This window comes from Pan troglodytes, chromosome 6 (assembly GCF_028858775.2).
Source record: "Pan troglodytes isolate AG18354 chromosome 6, NHGRI_mPanTro3-v2.0_pri, whole genome shotgun sequence".
NCBI classification, from domain to species: domain Eukaryota; kingdom Metazoa; phylum Chordata; class Mammalia; order Primates; family Hominidae; genus Pan; species Pan troglodytes.
Window position 1 is genome coordinate 9,590,728 of NC_072404.2, and position 19,568 is coordinate 9,610,295.

The following is a 19,568-nucleotide window of genomic DNA, read 5'->3' on the forward strand; positions in this document are numbered from 1 at the left end:
AACATCAGGGCATATGTGGAGAAGTAAGGAAAGGAAGTGAATACATTATGCTGAGAGATGTTCACATTGGTGACTGGAGAGAGACGCCCTGATGGCATTGCTTTCTCTGCCTTGACGAGTTCTGTATCTCATCCTGAAAGTGTTGTTTGCCCCTTCCTGTGGAGTGACACAAGACATCGTGTTAAGACTGTTGCTAGTTCTAGGAATCTTTGGAAATTCTGGTGTTCTACAGAGAGAGAATTATAAACGATTTTTGATTGAGAGGGCTAGTTTAAATGCAGTGACTTTTAATTATTTAACCTTTCTCATTCAACCAGTTGTGAGTTATATCTCCTGTGTGCATGGCACTGTGCTAGATACCATGGTTACAATGATGAATAAGACAGAAGTAGATCCTAGCTTTGGGTGATATATAAAGCCCAGTTGGGGAGACAGGTATCAGTGCGATAATCTCAGAAATAAAGAAATACCATTTGACCCAGCCATCCCATTACTGGGTATATACCCAAAGGATTATAAATCATGCTGCTATAAAGACACGTGCACACATATGTTTATTGCGGCACTATTCACAATAGCAAAGACTTGGAACCAACCCAAATGTCCCACAATGATAGACTGGATTAAGAAAATGTGGCACATATACCCCATGGAATACTATGCAGCCATAAAAAGGATGAGTTCATGTCCTTTGTAGGGACATGGATGAAGCTGGAAACCATCATTCTCAGCAAACTATCGCAAGGACAAAAAACCAAACACCCCACGTTCTCACTCATAGGTGGGAATTGAACAATGAGAACACACGGACACAGGAAGGGGAACATCACACACCAGGGCCTGCTGTGGGGTGGGGGGAGGGGGGAGGGATAGCATTAGGAGATATACCTAATGTAAATGATGAGTTAATGGGTGCAGCACACCAACATGGCATATGTATACATATGTGACAAACCTGCACGTTGTGCACATGTACCCTAAAACTTAAAGTATAATAGTAATAAAATTAAAAAAAAAAAAGAAATAAATGGTGGTTCTAGTTAGTGTCATGGTTAGGGAAGGATTGCACAGATACTAGGTTACCAAAAATAAAATATTTATTGAGCATATACTAGATGAGATGCCAGTGCTGTTTGATAAAATAGCTTCTGATGGTTAGATATAACCGTTAAACACTGGATATAAGCATTAACACTTCTTTTTGCTATTCAACAGGTACATTATTCCATCTTTGCAGAAGCTCGATGCTGGGTTTTACCGCTGCGTGGTGCGAAACAGAATGGGAGCACTCCTGCAAAGAAAATCAGAAGTTCAAGTCGCATGTACGTGTACAGTAAGGAGATGTCCAAATGTTAAAGAACAAAGTGTCGCTGGGGAGTCAATCAGAATCGCTTTTCACCATTGTAGGAACTGAGAGTTTATCTTTGGTTCTATTTTGAGTAGAATAATTGCGAAACTCAATGAGAGATAAGTAAGCAGCCAGAGTGGCTGGCCAGGTGAGGGCCTGATGAGGCAAAGGGCACTTTTCTTCATTTGAAAAGACTCAGGACCCTATGAGGCCCTGGGGAGGATGAAAAAGTGAATGGGGTGCCTTCTGTTTAGGAATCAGCTGCTCTTAGCTTGTACTATGTTTGGATTCAAAATGTTTTTAAAGTATAAAGTTCAACCCAATTAGGTCAAAGTTCGTCATTGTCAGATCTTTCCAGTGACGATTTGTTTAGAAATCTTCATGCTGCACCACAAAAGGTACATGGATAGTGAGCGTCCCCGATGGCATTCATGCGATAGTGATTTATTAATTCTTTATTCAGCAGATCCATTTTGGAGAAGAAACTTTTAAAAGTAAACGAAGGAGATATCAAGAATGCAGGAAGCTTAAATTTTCATGTAGTCTTGAGGAGAAACAGGAGAGCGAACTTGGCCTATGAAAGTATTTAGTCCTTTTTCTAATTCAAAATCTATGAAGAGTAAAACTGGACTGTCTGCTTTATTTTATATACATATGTGTATATATAATAGACACATAACATATAATTATGTGTCATATATATGTAATATATATATAAATAAATATATGTTTGAGATAGGGTCTATGTCTGTCTCTCAGGCTGGAGTGCAGTGGCACAAACATAGCTCACTGCAAGCTTGAACTGGGCTCGAGTGATCCTCCCCCCTCAGCCTCCCGAGTAGCTAGGACCACAGGTGTGTGCCACCATGCCTGGCTAATCTGGCTAATTTCTTTTGTTTTTGGTAGAGGAGGGATCGCACTGCATTGCCCAGGTTGGTCTCTAATGCCTGGCCTCAAGTGATCCTCCTGCTCCAGCCTTCCAGAGTGCTGGGATTACAAGAGTGAGCCTGGCTTGTTTTACTGTATCTTGAATGTATTACCAAAATTTCTCTTTGTTTAAAAGTAAGCAAAAAAATGTTATAAGATGTTAAATTACATTTTAATGTATCATTATAAACTTTAGAGAACAAAAGAGCTCCTGAGTTGGGCTGTACTATTTGGTGATGACAGAATTTCCTCATTTGTCATTTTAACCCCAATTAAGGCTTGTAGCTTTCAGTGTGAGTAGATGAAATAAAATAATATCTAGTTATTCTACCATAAGCCTAATGACTGAGTGAAGTGGAGATGCTATACATGTTTGATGCTTTTTAAAATCACTAGGAAGGCTTAAATTTTTCTAAATTGTGATGCCGAAGAATGTTGCAGAGTAATTCAGAACTTTTATTCAATCGAATGATTGAAAATGTAATCATTAAATAGAGTGAAGACGAATACCTAAATTATATTTTAAGAAGAGCTTCAAAATTATTAAACTCTGTTTTATAAAACTGAATTTTGCTTAATTATATTTTTGTTTCTGTTCTGTATCTCTAGCTCTTCAATTTTTTTTTTTTCTTTTTTGAGACGGAGTCTGGCTCTGTCACCTAGGCTGGAGTGCAATGGTGCAATCTTGACTCACCGCAACCTCCGCCTCCTAGGTTCAAGTGATTCTCCTGCTTCAGCCTCCTGAGCAGCTGGGATTACAGGCACCCGCCACCACACCCAGCTAATTTTTGTATTTTTAGTAGAGATGGGGTTTCACCATGTTGGCCAGGCTGGTGTCGAATTCCTGACCTCGTGATCCACCTGCCTCGGCCTCCCAAAGTGCTGGGATGACAGGCGTGAGCCACTGTGCTCTGCGTTTAGATTATTTTTTTAGTCTTTCTTTTCTCCTTTGCTTTAATAACAAATTTCATTTTCTTTTGAAAAAACTATGAGTATTTTTCGAATCTGTTTTGTTGGTTTGTTTCATCTTTTCCCTCAAGTATTAGACACTGTCACATAGAAAATGTCTTTTGACTGAAGAAGACATTGATAATAGAGCCCTTCTATGGACTATTTCAAACTTATGTTTAAATAAAAATACACTATTTTGCCATATCTATTTGTATATATATTTGCATCTGACCATAATATGGAATTTTATTCAAAATTTTCAAATGTTACAAGTTTTAAAATTAGCCTTTTATACCTACATTCTAATAGCTATGTTTTGTCCTATGACCCCATTTTTTAAATGTTTTTTACCAGTAGAACAAATACTGGAACAAAAGCTAGTTGCCCCAGATTAAGTCAGCAGTATGAGAGTGGGAGAATGGTATATAGACTCTTCAGTGGTTAGGAAATATTGCTCCCAAAAGATCTGTGCGGGAGACAGTGACCTCACAAATGAAGGAAACAAGCTGAAGAGAGCAAGGGCCGGTGCCGAGCTGGAACGAGTTTGAAAGATTTAGGAGCTAGGAGATGTCCGGACACATTTTCTGACAGTTTCTGAGAAGACTGCTTCACGTGGCTCTAGGATGGCTTCAGCATTTCATTTCAGTGTCACAGACAGTTGCAGACATTTCCTTGTATTGTCAGGTAGGACAAAGACCATGTGGCTTTGCTGAGGAATGTGCAGCCTGGGCGCTTTGGAGGCGCGTGGCTTGCCCGGTGCTTCACTCGCAAGCAGATCCGCGTTGGTCAGCGCTGCCGTGCAGTCTCGCTCGTCCTGGTGTGAAATGTGGCAGCATCAGTGACTTTACTGTAACACTTACCTGTTTCCATCTGTGACCCCTTCCCTCCCCCAAAAATGTTTTCTAGAACTTGAAAGCACTTCTTTTTCTCTGCAGATATGGGAAGTTTCATGGATACGGACCAGAGGAAAACAGTTTCTCAAGGACGTGCAGCGATTCTAAACCTGCTGCCCATCACCAGCTACCCCAGACCTCAAGTGACTTGGTTTAGAGAAGGGCACAAGATTATTCCAAGCAACAGAATGTAAGTTGCTCCAAAGATTAAAGCTTCAAATACAATTGTAATGTCACTTGCTGGCACCATCTACACAGTAAGTGTACCAATTAAGGTTACCGATGATTTAAAAAGAGCAAACTAGTCTAGGAGTCCTATCCTAATCTTTAATAAACAGCTATTTGAGGACTGGCTTGAATGTTTTTAACCAGTTTAAGCAAATAACCGTCTAATATTATTCTTCAGAATGTTGCATGCCCTAAAACTAAAGCAGCCTTACCCAGCTTTGCAGTCCATTTTTTTCTTTTCTGAATGTACTTTTTAAGATGTCATTGTCATCCCTGAGTTGGGTTTGGCTCCTAGTACTAATTTAATGAGTGCTGGTATTTACTTACAGTGCTGTGGGGTTTTTTTTCCCCCTCCTTTTATTGAGCCGTGTTTGATACTACTTTCTCTGATGATAAAACAGTAATTACTGCTTATTTCTCTTTATCCTTTTATCCTACCATGACAGTTTTATTTCTCTTCATCTAATTAGTGGTTCACCCATCTATTGCAGAATAGTTGCTTTGTGATTAGTTAAGCATTATTTCAAGGTGTTCTTGCCTATCTCACATTCAAGGTATTTATCTAATGCCCGACAGGTTTTCTTCACTTGGAGCTTTAAGTGATTAAAAAGAACACTTGGTATATATTTCGTAACTGGACATTTTATAACCTAATTTAAAGACAATATTCCAAACATAAAGGTTTCAAGGCTGAACATTTCCAGAAGAGTCATGAAATGCTATAAGCTTAGGCCAGAAGTCAGGTATTTATGCCATCCAGTGGTTGCACTCAGATAAAAATTCATCAGGAGCAAATACCATTGTTGTGCTTTTTCAGAAAGAATATGTGTGAGGTCATTTGCCAAACAGATTTTACATCTAACTGTGAAAGTCAGTGTGGGAACCCACCTGCTCTCTCCCCTACCTGAGCATCTGTGGAATCCCTTCCCGAAGCCTTGTGATTCTCGTCTCCCAGCCCCACCTGAGCATCTGTGGAACCCCTTCCCTAAGCCTTGTGATTCTCATCTCCAACCCTACCTGAGCATCTGTGGAATCCTTTCCCTAAACCTCATGATTCTCCTCTCCCACCCCTACCTGAGCATCTGTGGAATCCCTTCCCTAAACCTCATGATTCTCATCTCCACCCCAACCTGAGCATCTGTGGAATCCCTTCCCTAAACCTCATGATTCTCATCTCCCACCCCCACCTGAACATCTGTGGAATCCCTTCCCTAAACCTCATGATTCTCATCTCCCACCCCTACCTGAGCATCTGTGGAATCCCTTCCCTAAACCTCATGATTCTCGTCTCCCACCCCCACCTGAGCATCTGTGCAATCCCTTCCCTAAACCTCGTGATTCTCATCTCCCACCCCTACCTGAGCATCTGTGGAATCCCTTCCCTAAACCTCCTGATTCTCTTCTCCCACCCCCACCTGAGCATCTGTGGAATCCCTTCCCTAAACCTCATGATTCTCCTCTCCCACCCCCACCTGAGCATCTGTGGAATCCCTTCCCTAAACCTCATGATTCTCCTCTCCCACCCCCACCTGAGCATCTGTGGAATCCCTTCCCTAAACCTCATGATTCTCCTCTCCCACCCCTACCTGAGCATCTGTGGAATCCCTTCCCTAAACCTCATGATTCTCCTCTCCCACCCCTACCTGAGCATCTGTGGAATCCCTTCCCTAAACCTCATGATTCTCGTCTCCCACCCCCACCTGAGCATCTGTGCAATCCCTTCCCTAAACCTCATGATTCTCATCTCCCACCCCCACCTGAGCATCTGTGGAATCCGGTCCCTAAACCTCGTGATTCTCGTCTCCACCCCCACCTGAGAGTCTGTGGAATCCTTTCCCTAAACCTCATGATTCTCCTCTCCCACCCCTACCTGAGCATCTGTGGAATCCCTTCCCTAAACCTCATGATTCTCATCTCCCACCCCCATCTGAGCATCTGTGGAATCCCTTCCCTAAACCTCGTGATTCTCGTCTCCACCCCCACCTGAGCATCTGTGGAATCCCTTCCCTAAACCTCATGATTCTCATCTCCCACCCCTACCTGAGCATCTGTGGAATCCCTTCCCTAAACCTCATGATTCTCATCTCCCACCCCCACCTGAGCATCTGTGGAATCCCTTCCCTAAACCTCATGATTCTCATCTCCCACCCCCACCTGAGCATCTGTGGAATCCCGTCCCTAAACCTCGTGATTCTCATCTCCCACCCCCACCTGAGCATCTGTGGAATCCCGTCCCTAAACCTCGTGATTCTCATCTCCCACCCCTACCTGAGCATCTGTGGAATCCCTTCCCTAAACCTCCTGATTCTCTTCTCCCACCCCCACCTGAGCATCTGTGGAATCCCTTCCCTAAACCTCATGATTCTCCTCTCCCACCCCCACCTGAGCATCTGTGGAATCCCTTCCCTAAACCTCATGATTCTCCTCTCCCACCCCCACCTGAGCATCTGTGGAATCCCTTCCCTAAACCTCATGATTCTCCTCTCCCACCCCTACCTGAGCATCTGTGGAATCCCTTCCCTAAACCTCATGATTCTCCTCTCCCACCCCTACCTGAGCATCTGTGGAATCCCTTCCCTAAACCTCATGATTCTCGTCTCCCACCCCCACCTGAGCATCTGTGCAATCCCTTCCCTAAACCTCATGATTCTCATCTCCCACCCCCACCTGAGCATCTGTGGAATCCGGTCCCTAAACCTCGTGATTCTCGTCTCCACCCCCACCTGAGCGTCTGTGGAATCCTTTCCCTAAACCTCATGATTCTCATCTCCCACCCCTACCTGAGCATCTGTGGAATCCCTTCCCTAAACCTCATGATTCTCATCTCCCACCCCCACCTGAGCATCTGTGGAATCCCTTCCCTAAACCTCGTGATTCTCGTCTCCACCCCCACCTGAGCATCTGTGGAATCCCTTCCCTAAACCTCATGATTCTCATCTCCCACCCCTACCTGAGCATCTGTGGAATCCCTTCCCTAAACCTCATGATTCTCATCTCCCACCCCCACCTGAGCATCTGTGGAATCCCTTCCCTAAACCTCATGATTCTCATCTCCCACCCCCACCTGAGCATCTGTGGAATCCCTTCCCTAAACCTCATGATTCTCATCTCCCACCCCCACCTGAGCATCTGTGGAATCCCTTCCCTAAACCTCATGATTCTTGTGTTCACCCCTACCTGAGCATCTGTGGAATCCCTTCCCTAAACCTCATGATTCTCATCTCCCACCCCCACCTGAGCATCTGTGGAATCCCGTCCCTAAACCTCGTGATTCTCATCTCCCACCCCCACCTGAGCATCTGTGGAATCCCGTCCCTAAACCTCGTGATTCTCATCTCCCACCCCTACCTGAGCATCTGTGGAATCCCTTCCCTAAACCTCGTGATTCTCATCTCCCACCCCTACCTGAGCATCCGTGGAATCCCTTCCCTAAACCTCATGATTCTCGTCTCCCACCCCCACCTGAGCATCTGTGGAATCCCTTCCCTAAACCTCATGATTCTCATCTCCCACCCCTACCTGAGCATCTGTGGAATCCCTTCCCTAAACCTCGTGATTCTCCTCTCCACCCCTACCTGAGCATCTGTGGAATCCCTTCCCTAAACCTCGTGATTCTCATCTCCCACCCCTACCTGAGCATCTGTGGAATCCCTTCCATAAACCTCGTGATTCTCGTCTCCACCCCCACCTGAGCATCTGTGGAATCCCTTCCCTAAACCTCATGATTCTCTTCTCCCACCCCCACCTGAGCATCTGTGGAATCCCTTCCCTAAACCTCATGATTCTCTTCTCCCACCCCCACCTGAGCATCTGTGGAATCCCGTCCCTAAGCCCCATGTCTCCAGTCTTCTACTTCTGGACCAGGATCTGGCTGGAACCTAAATAATAATAATAATTATTATTACTATTAATAATTATATAATACTTATAATTAATAATTATTATTTTGAGACAGAGTCCCTCTGTCACCCAGGCTGAGGTACAGTGGCGTGATCTCAGCTCACTGCAACCTCTGCCTCCCAGGTTCAAGCGATTCTCCTGCCTCAGCCTCCTGAGTAGCTGGGACTGCAGGTGTGTGTCACCATCCCCGGCTAATTTTTGTGTTTTTAGCAGAGGTGAGGTTTTACCATGTGTCCAGGCTGGTCTCGAAGTCCTTACCTCAAATGATCCACCTGCCTCGGCCTCCCAAAGTGCTGGGATTACAGGCATGAGCCACCACTTAAGCTTATTTCACAAATGTTTCTATTTTGGTTATTGGGAACAAAAATTTATATATATATATATATATATATATATATATATATATATATGCATGCAGCATATTTTAAAATTCTAGTAAAAATACCAGTTACCTTAGAAGATGGGATAATTGCTATCCTTTTTTCTTTATTTAATTACAAGTTACTTAGGTATCCACCTTTATATTGATTCCAATAATAAAAGATGCCTCGGGTTTGGATGAAACAAAAATGAAGGATCAGTTTTTCATTCTTAGTAGACTGTTAGGCTTTAAAAAGGCAGGTAAGGGCCATTTGCGGTGGCTTGTTCCTGTAATCTCGGCACTTTAGGATGCTGATTGCTTGAGTTTAAAGCAATCTGGAGTTTAAAAACAGCCTGGGCAACATAGTGAAACCTTATCTCTACTGAAAATTAAAAAAAAAAAATAGCTGGGTGTGGTGGCACGAACCTGTATTTCTAGCTATTTGCTACTTGGGAGGCTGAGGTAGGAAGATAGCTTGAGGCCAGAAGTTGGAGGTTGCAGTGAGCTACGATGGTGCCACTGTACTCCAGCCTGGGTGACAGAGCAAGACCCTGTCTCAAAAAAAAAAAAAAAAAAACAACGGTGGGGTGGCAGGCAAGATACATTCTTGTATAAATATTCTAGAAGTTTCCAGTGCTGACCACAGTATGACCAGGCAAACTTAGGATAAATGTTGGGGGATAATTGGTACCAGGGATGGGGAGTTAGATTGAATTAGGCTTTCCTCTCAAACACTGGAGCTTTTAATTAATGTCAGTGGCAGCAAAATTCATGGTGGAAGAATTCTTTGAACTTAGCAGCAAATAAGTCTGTATTAATCTACCTGTTAACCTGTGTTCTCACTATATGCATGAGACAGCACTTATTCACGAGTATGACAGGGTATAGAATGAAAGAACTTAATTTCATAAATTTTTTAAACTTGCAAATGCATGCTAAAGCCTGTTTAATTCCTGGTGAGCTAATAAAGTAAAGACGCTAGAAGGGCTTTAACTTGGTGTAATATCAAACAAATGGTCTGCTCACAAGAGTGAAGCTGTTGATAAATCTCTAATCTCAGGAAAATAATGCAGTATACCATTTTTTAAAGAGATGAGATGAGGCTGATTATGGATATTTACACTTTTACAAGGCCCTTTAGTTCCATATTTTCCACCTCATCATCACCCCAAATCTATTAAGTACCTGCTGTGCAAGATTACATAAATCAGTATGGGTATGTGTTTTTCTCCACAAATTTATACATCATCCAAAGACATATAGCTTTCACATCCCAAGTACACTGATTTGATCTTTACAAATTATATGAATATTAAATGATCACATGTACCCTGAAACTATGTACATCTATTATGCACTAATAAAAAGTTTACCTGTTTAAAAATTTAAAAATCTAGATACGAAAACCCAATATATTGCTTTCCATGTCTAAGAAAGTACAGCTTTTGACTGAAGATGGGAGGGTATCTCTGCGTTCTTCGCACCCACGGGATTGGTAGCACAAGTCAGATGGCATCATATTTGTTATATATCCACAGATATGCCATTTAAAAACTAGAGCATTTGACTCAAGGTGCTTCCCACATATTGAAATGCAGGTCAAGTTTCTGCACCTATTTTTTTTTATTTTTATTTTTTGAGATGGAGTCTTGTTCTGTTGCCCAGGCTGGAGTGCAGTGGCCCAATGTAGGCTCACTGCAACCTCTGCCTCCCGAGGTCAAGTGATGTTCCTACCTCAGCCTCCTGAGTAGCTGAGATTACAGGCGCACCCCACTATGCCCAGCTGATTTTTGTCTTTTTAGTAGAGATGGGGTTTCACCATGCTGGCCAGGCTGGTCTCAAACTCCTGACCTTGTGATCCACCTGCCTCGGCCTCCCAGAGTGCTGGGATTATAGGCGTGAGCCACCACACCCAGCCTTTCTGCACCTATTTTTAACCTCCTTGTGTGAGTTTGGTTCCCTAGTACGTGCACCTTTGTCATGTGGTGAAAGAAGCTCATTTTCTCTCCCCACCTCTATGTTTAAACATTACCTCATTATCTGCCTTTAAAATGTGAGCTTTAGGCTTATAATTAAATGATTTTTTTTTCATTTTCAAGGGAAACAGTAAGTCTAATGTTTTCTAACTTGAAAAATTAGTTGAATATCCTATTAATAATCTTAACAGGAGCTATTATTTATTGAGTACCTACTTTAAACGTATCTTCTCTAATCCTCACAATTGCCTTCTGAGGCAGGTATAATTAGCTCTATGTGTAGTTATCAGAATGGAAGATTATGGATGTTAAATTACTTACCCCAGGGCCCACAGCCAATACACACAGAGCCAGGGTTCACACCTGGGTCTGCCTGACACTCAGTCTCATGCTCACTTCTGGATCAGCCTGATTCTTTCCGCTTTATTGGCTGATAATTTTTTATATTTTTGATTATTTTTTCCATACATTGCTCTAGTCTTTCTCATCATTTAGAAGACCACCTTTCAACTTGAAATGACATGGATTAACCTGGGTTTGCATAGAGGGGTTGAAAAGTGTCAGAGACTGGTATGTTGTGAAAGTAGAGACAATCTGCAATTATCTCAGATACTATGTTTAATTAAAAATAGGTGGAAAAGGATAAATACCATATGATTCCACTCACACAAGATAATTAGAGTAGTCAAATTCATAGAGACAGAAAGCAGAACAGTGGTTGCCAGGGACTTGGGGGAAGGAGGGAGTGGGGAGTTATGTTTAACGGGTACAGAGTTTCACAAGATGAAAAGATGTGCTGAAGATGGACGATGGTGATGATCGCACAATGCACTTAATGCCACTAACTGTACTTAAAAGTGGTTAAAATGATTAATCTTAGGCCAGGGATGGTGGCTCACACCTGTACTCCCAGCGCTCTGGGATGCCAAAGCAGGAGGATGGCTTGAGCCCAGTACCTTGAAGCTGCATTGAGCTGTGATCACGCTATGGCAGTCTAGCCTGGATGGTAAAGTGAGACCCTCTCTCTATTTTTTAAATTATATTTTACCACAATTTTAATTGTCTTTTTTTTTCCAAAACAAAAAATAACCTCTTCCAAAGACTTCCCACTGTGTGCAGATTAAAATCCAGATTCCTTCCCACATTCTGGGGCTACAGGGCCAGAGTCTCTTTCAGTTTAGCAAATACATCAAGCTCTTTTCTGTTTTGAAAGTTGGAGACAGTCTTGCTCCGTCTCCCGTGCTGGAGTGAAGTTGAAGTGGCATGATCTCAGCTCACTGCAACCTCCAACTCCAGGGCTCAAATGATTTTCATGCTTCAGCCTCCAGAGCAGCTGGGATTACAGGCGTGCGCCACTATGCCTGGCTGTTTTTTTTTTTTTTGTATTTTTAGTGGAGACTTTGTTTCACCATGTTGCCCAGGCTGGTCTCGAACTCCTGACTTCAGGCAATCCACCCGCCTCTGCCTCCCAAAGTGCTGGGATTACAGACCACCGTGCCCGGCCAGTTTTAGGTGGTTTTGACCACCTAAAATGTTTTTGTTTTTCTACCTACATTTGGCCTCTTGATATGCATAGGAGATACACAGTGCTGGAATGGCTGGATGAATGAATGTGAAGAAAAGTCGTGTAATGTCCACAGACATCTTCAGCAGAAGGGGAGAAAAAAATGAGAACAAACCTCAAGGAAAAAGGCTGTTGATGAGGCAGAAAAAATATCTTGGAAAGACGAACAGTATATTGAGAGAATTGAAAATAAGTTATACTCAGAATTTGAGTAGGTAATTACAGGTTTTATCTGAGAAGTTGAAAACCCCATACATTTATTTTTCTGATTTACTGAGTCCAAAGTTTGCTATCTTTGCATATCAAAGATGAGCTTAGCTTTGTCATATAAATACAGTCTAATTTGATAATAAAATTGTTCTGTGTTATTTTGGTTTAGATATATTTTCTTTATTTCCATTTATTTCTCAAAATATGAAATGTGAATATCGATGCCATGCTGTATTTCTCTTTCCTCCACGACGTAATTTATGTTGGTAGTTATCAGATTAGAACACAGAAACTTAACTCTGTACAGTGCCATTCTTCTGCTTAATTGCAGGGTCTTGTGGTCAGATTGCATCCTGTAGCCTACCTGACAGGAATGTGCAAGCACAAGTATTCTTGAATGTTTTTTTCCTGGAAATGCAAAGTTTATAGATGAATGTTTCAAACCTTCAGTCAGCTTTGCAATAGACAATTGCCAGTAATGATCTGGATTGTGAAGTATGGGCAGTAAACAGCATCCCAGGTGACTCAGAAACAGTCTGACTCATAATTGTCCATGCTTAAATACTTGAACATCCATTAACTTATTACCATTTCATTTCAATTTCTTCAAGAAAGATTTGTTTAAATTAGCGCTTGCATTGGAAGTCACAACTTAATGCTCGAATGAAGTAGATCTGGTTGTAATAATGTTTTTATAGTTAACTAGGCTTTCAAAATAATGTGCTTTAAAAATTTTATATTTTATAGGCATTTTGTGAATGTTTATAGAGTATATGTGTGAACTGAGCCATATTTGGTATAAGTAAAACAGACGAGTAGATACAGGTTCCAGGCCTGCTTTTACCGTAATTCTGACCTTGGGAAAATTACTTATTCTCCCTTTGCCTCCGTTTTGCCATGTCAATGAAAAGGGTTTTCTAATCACTTCTGCAATCCTTTCTGGTATTAATGTTCAGTGCTGCTGTTAAGGAAGGGGGTGCCATGGCAGTTGTTCTTCCCCTCCCTCTCTTCCTTCCTTCATGCATCCATGGACATTTCCTGAGCACTTAATTAGTGCCAGCCACTGTTCTGTTTGCTAGGGACAGAAAGGGGAATTGAGGCATCCCACGTGTGCCCCTCAGTGGGTGTGTTCTGATATGAAGCAGGTAATACACAGGACACTTTGGGGTGAGGGTCGTGCTGCCACGCTGAGAAGACATGGATGGGTGGGAAGAGAGTCCCAAGCTGGAGGGGGTTGAATTGAGTGACTAACGACAGGCCCTCTGTGGAGGTGACATTTTAAAAAAACACCTTATAGAGTTATAATTTATATATAACAAAATGCGCATTTTCAAAGTTCATAGGTGGATGAATTTCAATAAATATGTACACAGAAGAAATTGCCATCCCAATCAAGAGAGTTCCTGGGCCCCTCCTGCTGTTGGTATGCATTCCTGCAGCCCTGCCCCACTGCTTGTCTAATTTCTATTACTGCAGGCTAGATTACCTGCTCTAGAATTTCACACAAATGACATCATTGAATATGAAATCCTTTTTCTAGCTTCATTCATTCAACATCATTTCTGTGATATTCTCAATGTGATCCTTAATAATAATAATAATTAATGATTTTTGAGTGCCAGGCACTGTTTTAAGGATTTTATTTATAACAATTCACTTAATCTTCACAGCAGCCCAGCGGTTTAGTACTGTTATTATCGTGGCTTTCCTGATGAGAACTAAGGGAGAGAGAGGCCAGCAGTTGGCCGGCGTGGGAGCCGCTTGACTCCCAAGTCCACACCGCTCCCCTGTGTATATGAGGCTGTTCTCCCAGGTTAATGTCTGCAAGATGGGAAGGAGCCAGCCGTGTAGAGCCCCAGAGGATGAATGTTCTAGGCACAGAGGCCAGAAACAGAAAAGAGCTTGATGTATTTGCTAAACTGAAAGAGACTCTGACCCTGTATCCCCTGAATCTGGGAAGGAATCTGGATTTTATTCTGTACACAGTGGGAAGTCTTTGGAAGAGGTTGCTATTTTTTGTTTTGAAAAAAAAAAAGACAATTAAAATTACGGTAAAACATAGTTTAAAAAATTAGAGATAGGGTCTCACTTTATCATCCAGGCTAGACTGCCATGGCAGGATCATAGCTCGCTGCAGTTTCAAGCTCCTGGGCTCAACCCATACTCCTGCTTTGGCCTCCCAGAGCGCTGGGAGTACAGGTGTGAGCCACCATCCCTGGCCTAAGATTAATTATTTTAACCACTTTTAAGTATAGTTAGTGGCACTAAGTCCATTCACATTGTTGTGCAATCATCACCATCATCCATCTTCAGCACATCTTTTCATCTTGTGAAACTCTGTACCCGTTAAACATAACTCCCCACTCCCTCCTTCCCCCAAGTCCCTGGCAACCACTGTTCTGCTTTCTGTCTCTATGAATTTGACTACTCTAATTATCTTGTGTGAATGGAATCATATGGCATTTATCCTTTTCCACCTATTTTTAATTAAACATAGTATCTGATAATTGTAGATTCACATACAGTCAAAAGAAATAACGTAGGGTGATTTTATGTACCTTGTAGCTAGTTTTCCTGAGTGTTGAGATCGTGTTAAACTCTATTACAGTATCACAACCAGGATACTGACTTTGATACATCAACAAACAGAAGGTTTCTGTCAATACTAGGATTCCTCTTGTTAACCTTTTATGGCCATAACTACTTTCCTCTTGCCCTCATCCCCTTCTTAAGCCCTAATAATCAGTAATCTGCTTTTCCTTTCTAAAGTTTTGTCCTCTCAAGAATGTTGTGTAGACAGAATCATGCAGTATGTGACCTGTGGGGATTGGCTTTTTTTTTTTAACCTAGTATAATTCCCTGATTCATCCAGGTTATTGTCTGAAGCCTAGTTGGTTTCCTGTTGTTGTTGTCTAGTGTTTCTTGGTGTGGCCATAATGTGTAGTTTATAATCATTCACCTGTTGAAAGCAATCTGGATTGTATCCAGTTTTTGGCCATGATGAATAAAGTTGCTATAAACATTCTATTTCCTTTTTTCTGTGCATGAACATAAGACTTCATTGTGTTCATACACACAAATGCCCAGGAGTGGAATGACTGGGCTGTATGGTAGTTGCATGTTTAGTTTTAGTTTTTTTTTTTAATGCCTAACTGTTTGTTCCAGAGTGGCTGTACCATTTTGTAATCCCACCAGCAATTTACGAATGATTGCGTTTCCCTGCTTCCTCACTAGCATTTGGTGTTGTCGTGATTTTTTATTTTAGTCATTCTGATAGGTGTATAATGATACCTTCTTGTGTTTTTAAATTTTCACTTCTCTAATGGCTAATGATGTTGAACATCTCTTAATGTACTGATTTTAAAAAGAATGAAATTAGAAAAAAACAAACTTCTTGCTGTGAGAAATGTGTTCATTTATTTGAAAAGTCAGTTGAATGGGTGAAAGAGCAGACAATATGCAGCTAAAGTGAGACTTATTGTTCTGATCTGAAGAAATTACTCAGAATAAAACACAGAGGAAAAAATATGGAAAATCTAGAAGGAAGGCCAAGAGATCTAGAGGACAGAGTAATCAATAGACGTCCGATGGAGAAAATGAGGGATAGATACTATGCAGAGACCATTGCTATGACGTTTCCTAAGATGATGACTCTTCACAGTCCAGAAGCAGAATGAGCTCCAAGTAAGATAAATAAAGTAAATCCACATCTATATATATTATGGTGTAACTGCAGAACATCAAAGACAAAGAAGAAACCTTAAGACAACCATACATGTAATTCAGATTGCCTCAGAGGAACGGCAATCAGAAGATAGCTGAGAGCAGTAATGGAGAACAGAGGGGAATGATGTCTTCGAACGCCAAGGCATGGAACTGCTGCCATGGAGTTCTGTGTCAGCTAAGCCAACGATCCCAAGTGGGGGAGACAGGACGGTATTTTCAGACAAGCCTGAGAATTTATATTTCTGAGAAGATCGCTGAAGGATCTATGAATGAGTTTGAGGAAGAAGGATACTGAATCTAGAAGGCAATGCAGGGTTAGAAATATTGGCCTCCGTTTTATGTTCTCTACTTAGGAAATGTTTAGTAATTGGAGTGTTTAAATATTTAGATATTAGATGAGGAAGTGGAGACAGCAAGTTGAGACAACTCTTTGGACATTTTTCTTGTGAGCGGCTGCAGAGAAACCGCGCAGTGTTCTTAGTGAGGACACGAAGTCAAGAGAGCTGGTTTTTTCTTACCGTGGGGGATCCCAGCTATTATTTATGTATTAATGGAAGTTCTCCAGTAGAGAAGGAGAATGTGAAGAGCCAGGGTAGAGAGAGGATGCCGGGGGAACAAAGTCCTGGCAAATGTGACCTGGACATGCACAGACAAGCCTGGGAAGGAGGGCCTGGAGTCATGTGGCATGGCCTTCATGGTGGCATGGGGTGGCCCCTCATGGCCTCACAGCTTCCACTCTAACAGGACGGAGCCAGAATATGCGCACGGATGCATGTGGTTTGGTAAACGTGCTTGTGGAAAATTGAGAGATTTCTCGTGGATTTTTATTTTCTCTATGAATATTGGGATGAGTTTAGAAGTTTAGAGTGAGGGCTGGTGTGAGAAGAGAGGGTATTAGCTTATCATTCAGACAGTCAGAAGCGAACTAGGGAAACATGCCAGACTTAGGGGGACTTTTGAGAGCAAGGGCACAGTTGCAGTTTGTGGTGATGGATATCTTCAGTAAAGTTTGGAAGTTCTGATGCCACTGTAGAGAAGGCAGCTGATTGGGTTCACACAAGGTTGAAGTGTAGCCTAACTACCATGTGGAATTCAGAAGCGAGGGTCATGTTGAGGCTGTCTGCAAGGGAGTGATGAGTCTCGATTGTCTCCGAGCTTTATAAGGGAGGAGGTGAAGGATGTTCCAGTAGGATAGAATCAGAAGACTGCAGGAGTCTATTGACTGGAAGAATAATTGCAGTGGGCAAAGAAGTGGGTGGACTGAGCACCTCACGTTCCTCTCTTCCTCACTTTGGCTATTCCATTCACTGCCAAACAGTGGACTTCTCCCCCGCTTGGAAGGAATCTGGTGATGCAGATGAGAAAAGTCGCAGGCTTAAACTTGTGTGGGGTGAGCTTGAATCCTTAGGGAATCAGAGAATGCTTGAGTGCAGGTGGATCAGCAGACAGATTACTGACGCCACCCCAGCTGACTGTTAGGTGACACATAGCTTTGTGCAGCCTCTCTGAAGTCATCCTGTGGGTCACCCCTCCTTCCTCTGTGCTTTCCCCTTTCCTCACTCCAGGGTCCACGTGTAAGCTGTTGTAGGCGTTCTGTTTTCTTGAAAAACTCTGTCGTCACCTGGGGTATTTGAAATCTAGGCTTAGAATGGCACTTTTGTTGGGATTGACAAGGTTTAGGGAGAGACCATGAGAATGGGGGCCAAGATTGCATGGAGGGGCAGATCAGTGGTGGTAAGTGTAAGACTCCAAGGCCACAGTGTTAGAGTGGATGGTAGCATGGATGTAAAGCCACCAGGGAGGGTGGCAGGAGAAGCCAGTGGAGGAAGGTAGGGATTCCAGGGCTACAGTCCTCAGTAAATGGAGAGGGAAGGAGGAATTAGAACCTCAGTAGGGAACAGCTTTGAGAATAAACGCATCCCGATCACATGGGCCTCAGAGGAACTGGGATTTGGAAGGTGGAAGAGGAGAAACGGGTTGGGAGTGCCGGCTCACAGCTGTGATGAGGGTTTGCTCTAGGTAGACTAGACAAAGTGAAGGCCTTCTGGAGCTGCTCCTGTGGGTATTTGGCTGCAGGACCTTGCAGCTTAGAATCTCACCTAGTGGGTTTCTGCTGTGATGCACTTCAGCTTCACTTATGAAGCAGAGAGGATGATCTCTTCCTCCTGGAGCAGTTGTGAGATTTAACAGAAGAGAATGAGCAAGAAAGTGGTTTGCCAACTAATGTTCAGTTAAGAGACGGAGAGTATATGCTATACGCCACCCCTCAAAAAAGGTATGCAGGGGTGTTCAGGTAAAAAACGTTCATCTTTCCGTGGCTCTCTGGCTGGCTGTGCACATAGCTGTCTCTGTAACTTAGAGAGGACGTGGGAGGAAGGACCCTGGTGTAGAGAATATGCTGGAGCCATGGGCAGCCCCTGTGCCCCACCGTGCTCCCGTAAGTGTCACACTGCTCCTCCAAATGCTGGTTTCTAAAATCTAGAAAGTTCTTTTCGTTGTTGTTCTCACCACATCCAGGAAGATGGGGCACAGCGGGAGTCCCCTTGTCTGAACTGCTATTATCCTGGGGCAAATTAGCATCCCTCAATGTGAGTAAGAAGATGGAAAGCGCCACATTGCTTTCATGAATAGTCTGCAGACTGCTGATGAGTTCCCTGTCACCGCGCTTTATTCCAGAGCCTCACCGTGCAGAGGGAGAGGTGGACTCAGATGCTTGCGAGGATTTCGTGTTTTCTTTCAGATTGTCAGGTAGTGCGATGAAGGGTTACCTTATAAGCAATAATAGATCAGGATATGGGCTGTTGCTCGCAGTAAGTTTGACATCTACACCATCACATGATGCAGTTGGACTTAATGAAGGTCACTCAAGTGTCTTCTCTTTTGGTGATGCTTGTTGGGCACCTGTCTGCAGGTAGATGACACTGTCCCTGCTGCTTCAGGAGAAAGGGCACATCACAGATAGAGAAACGTTTCTGTGCCAAGTGAATAGCCCAAGAGCATGGGGGATGGGGCTCCTAGAATTGCTTGGTTCCATTCGAGTTGGCCATGTAGTATCTAACTTTAATGACAGGAGTTTAATATTCTATGTACCAATTTTTCACTGGAAATAAAATACTTCATTTCACATGAGCAGATCTTGTGACAATAATGCATTTCTTTACAAATATTAGTCCATTATACATCTGAAGTCAGTTGCACATAATTGCATTTCACCAACTCTACATAATACTTTAATTAAAACTAGGATAATTAAAATACAGTTTTAATGAACAATAAATTCTGAAGTTGCCAGGCCTGGAATGTGTTAGTTGAATCATACCTTGCTTTTTTTTTTTTTTGGCTCTTAAATCTGTACCCACATTATATTTTGAAATGGCAATGATCACAATCAAGAGGCATTTTAAATGCATATAATAGTATGTACTAAAGGCCGGGCAGGTGACTCACACCTGTAATCCCAGCACTTTGGGAGGCCGAGGCGGGC

At 42.6% G+C, this 19,568-nt stretch overlaps 1 protein-coding gene across 4 annotated transcripts in view; it reads left to right on the forward strand.

Moving 5' to 3' along the window:
- SDK1 (sidekick cell adhesion molecule 1) overlaps positions 1–19,568 on the forward strand; it is a 961,868-nt gene that overhangs the window by 335,708 nt on the left and 606,592 nt on the right. For all 4 annotated transcript variants that reach the window (XM_054687368.2, XM_518946.7, XM_054687367.2 and 1 more), the window contains exons 3-4: positions 1,216–1,322; positions 4,162–4,309. In XM_054687368.2, coding sequence (XP_054543343.2) covers positions 1,216–1,322; positions 4,162–4,309 — 255 coding nt within the window. The remainder of the gene's footprint in view (positions 1–1,215; positions 1,323–4,161; positions 4,310–19,568) is intronic.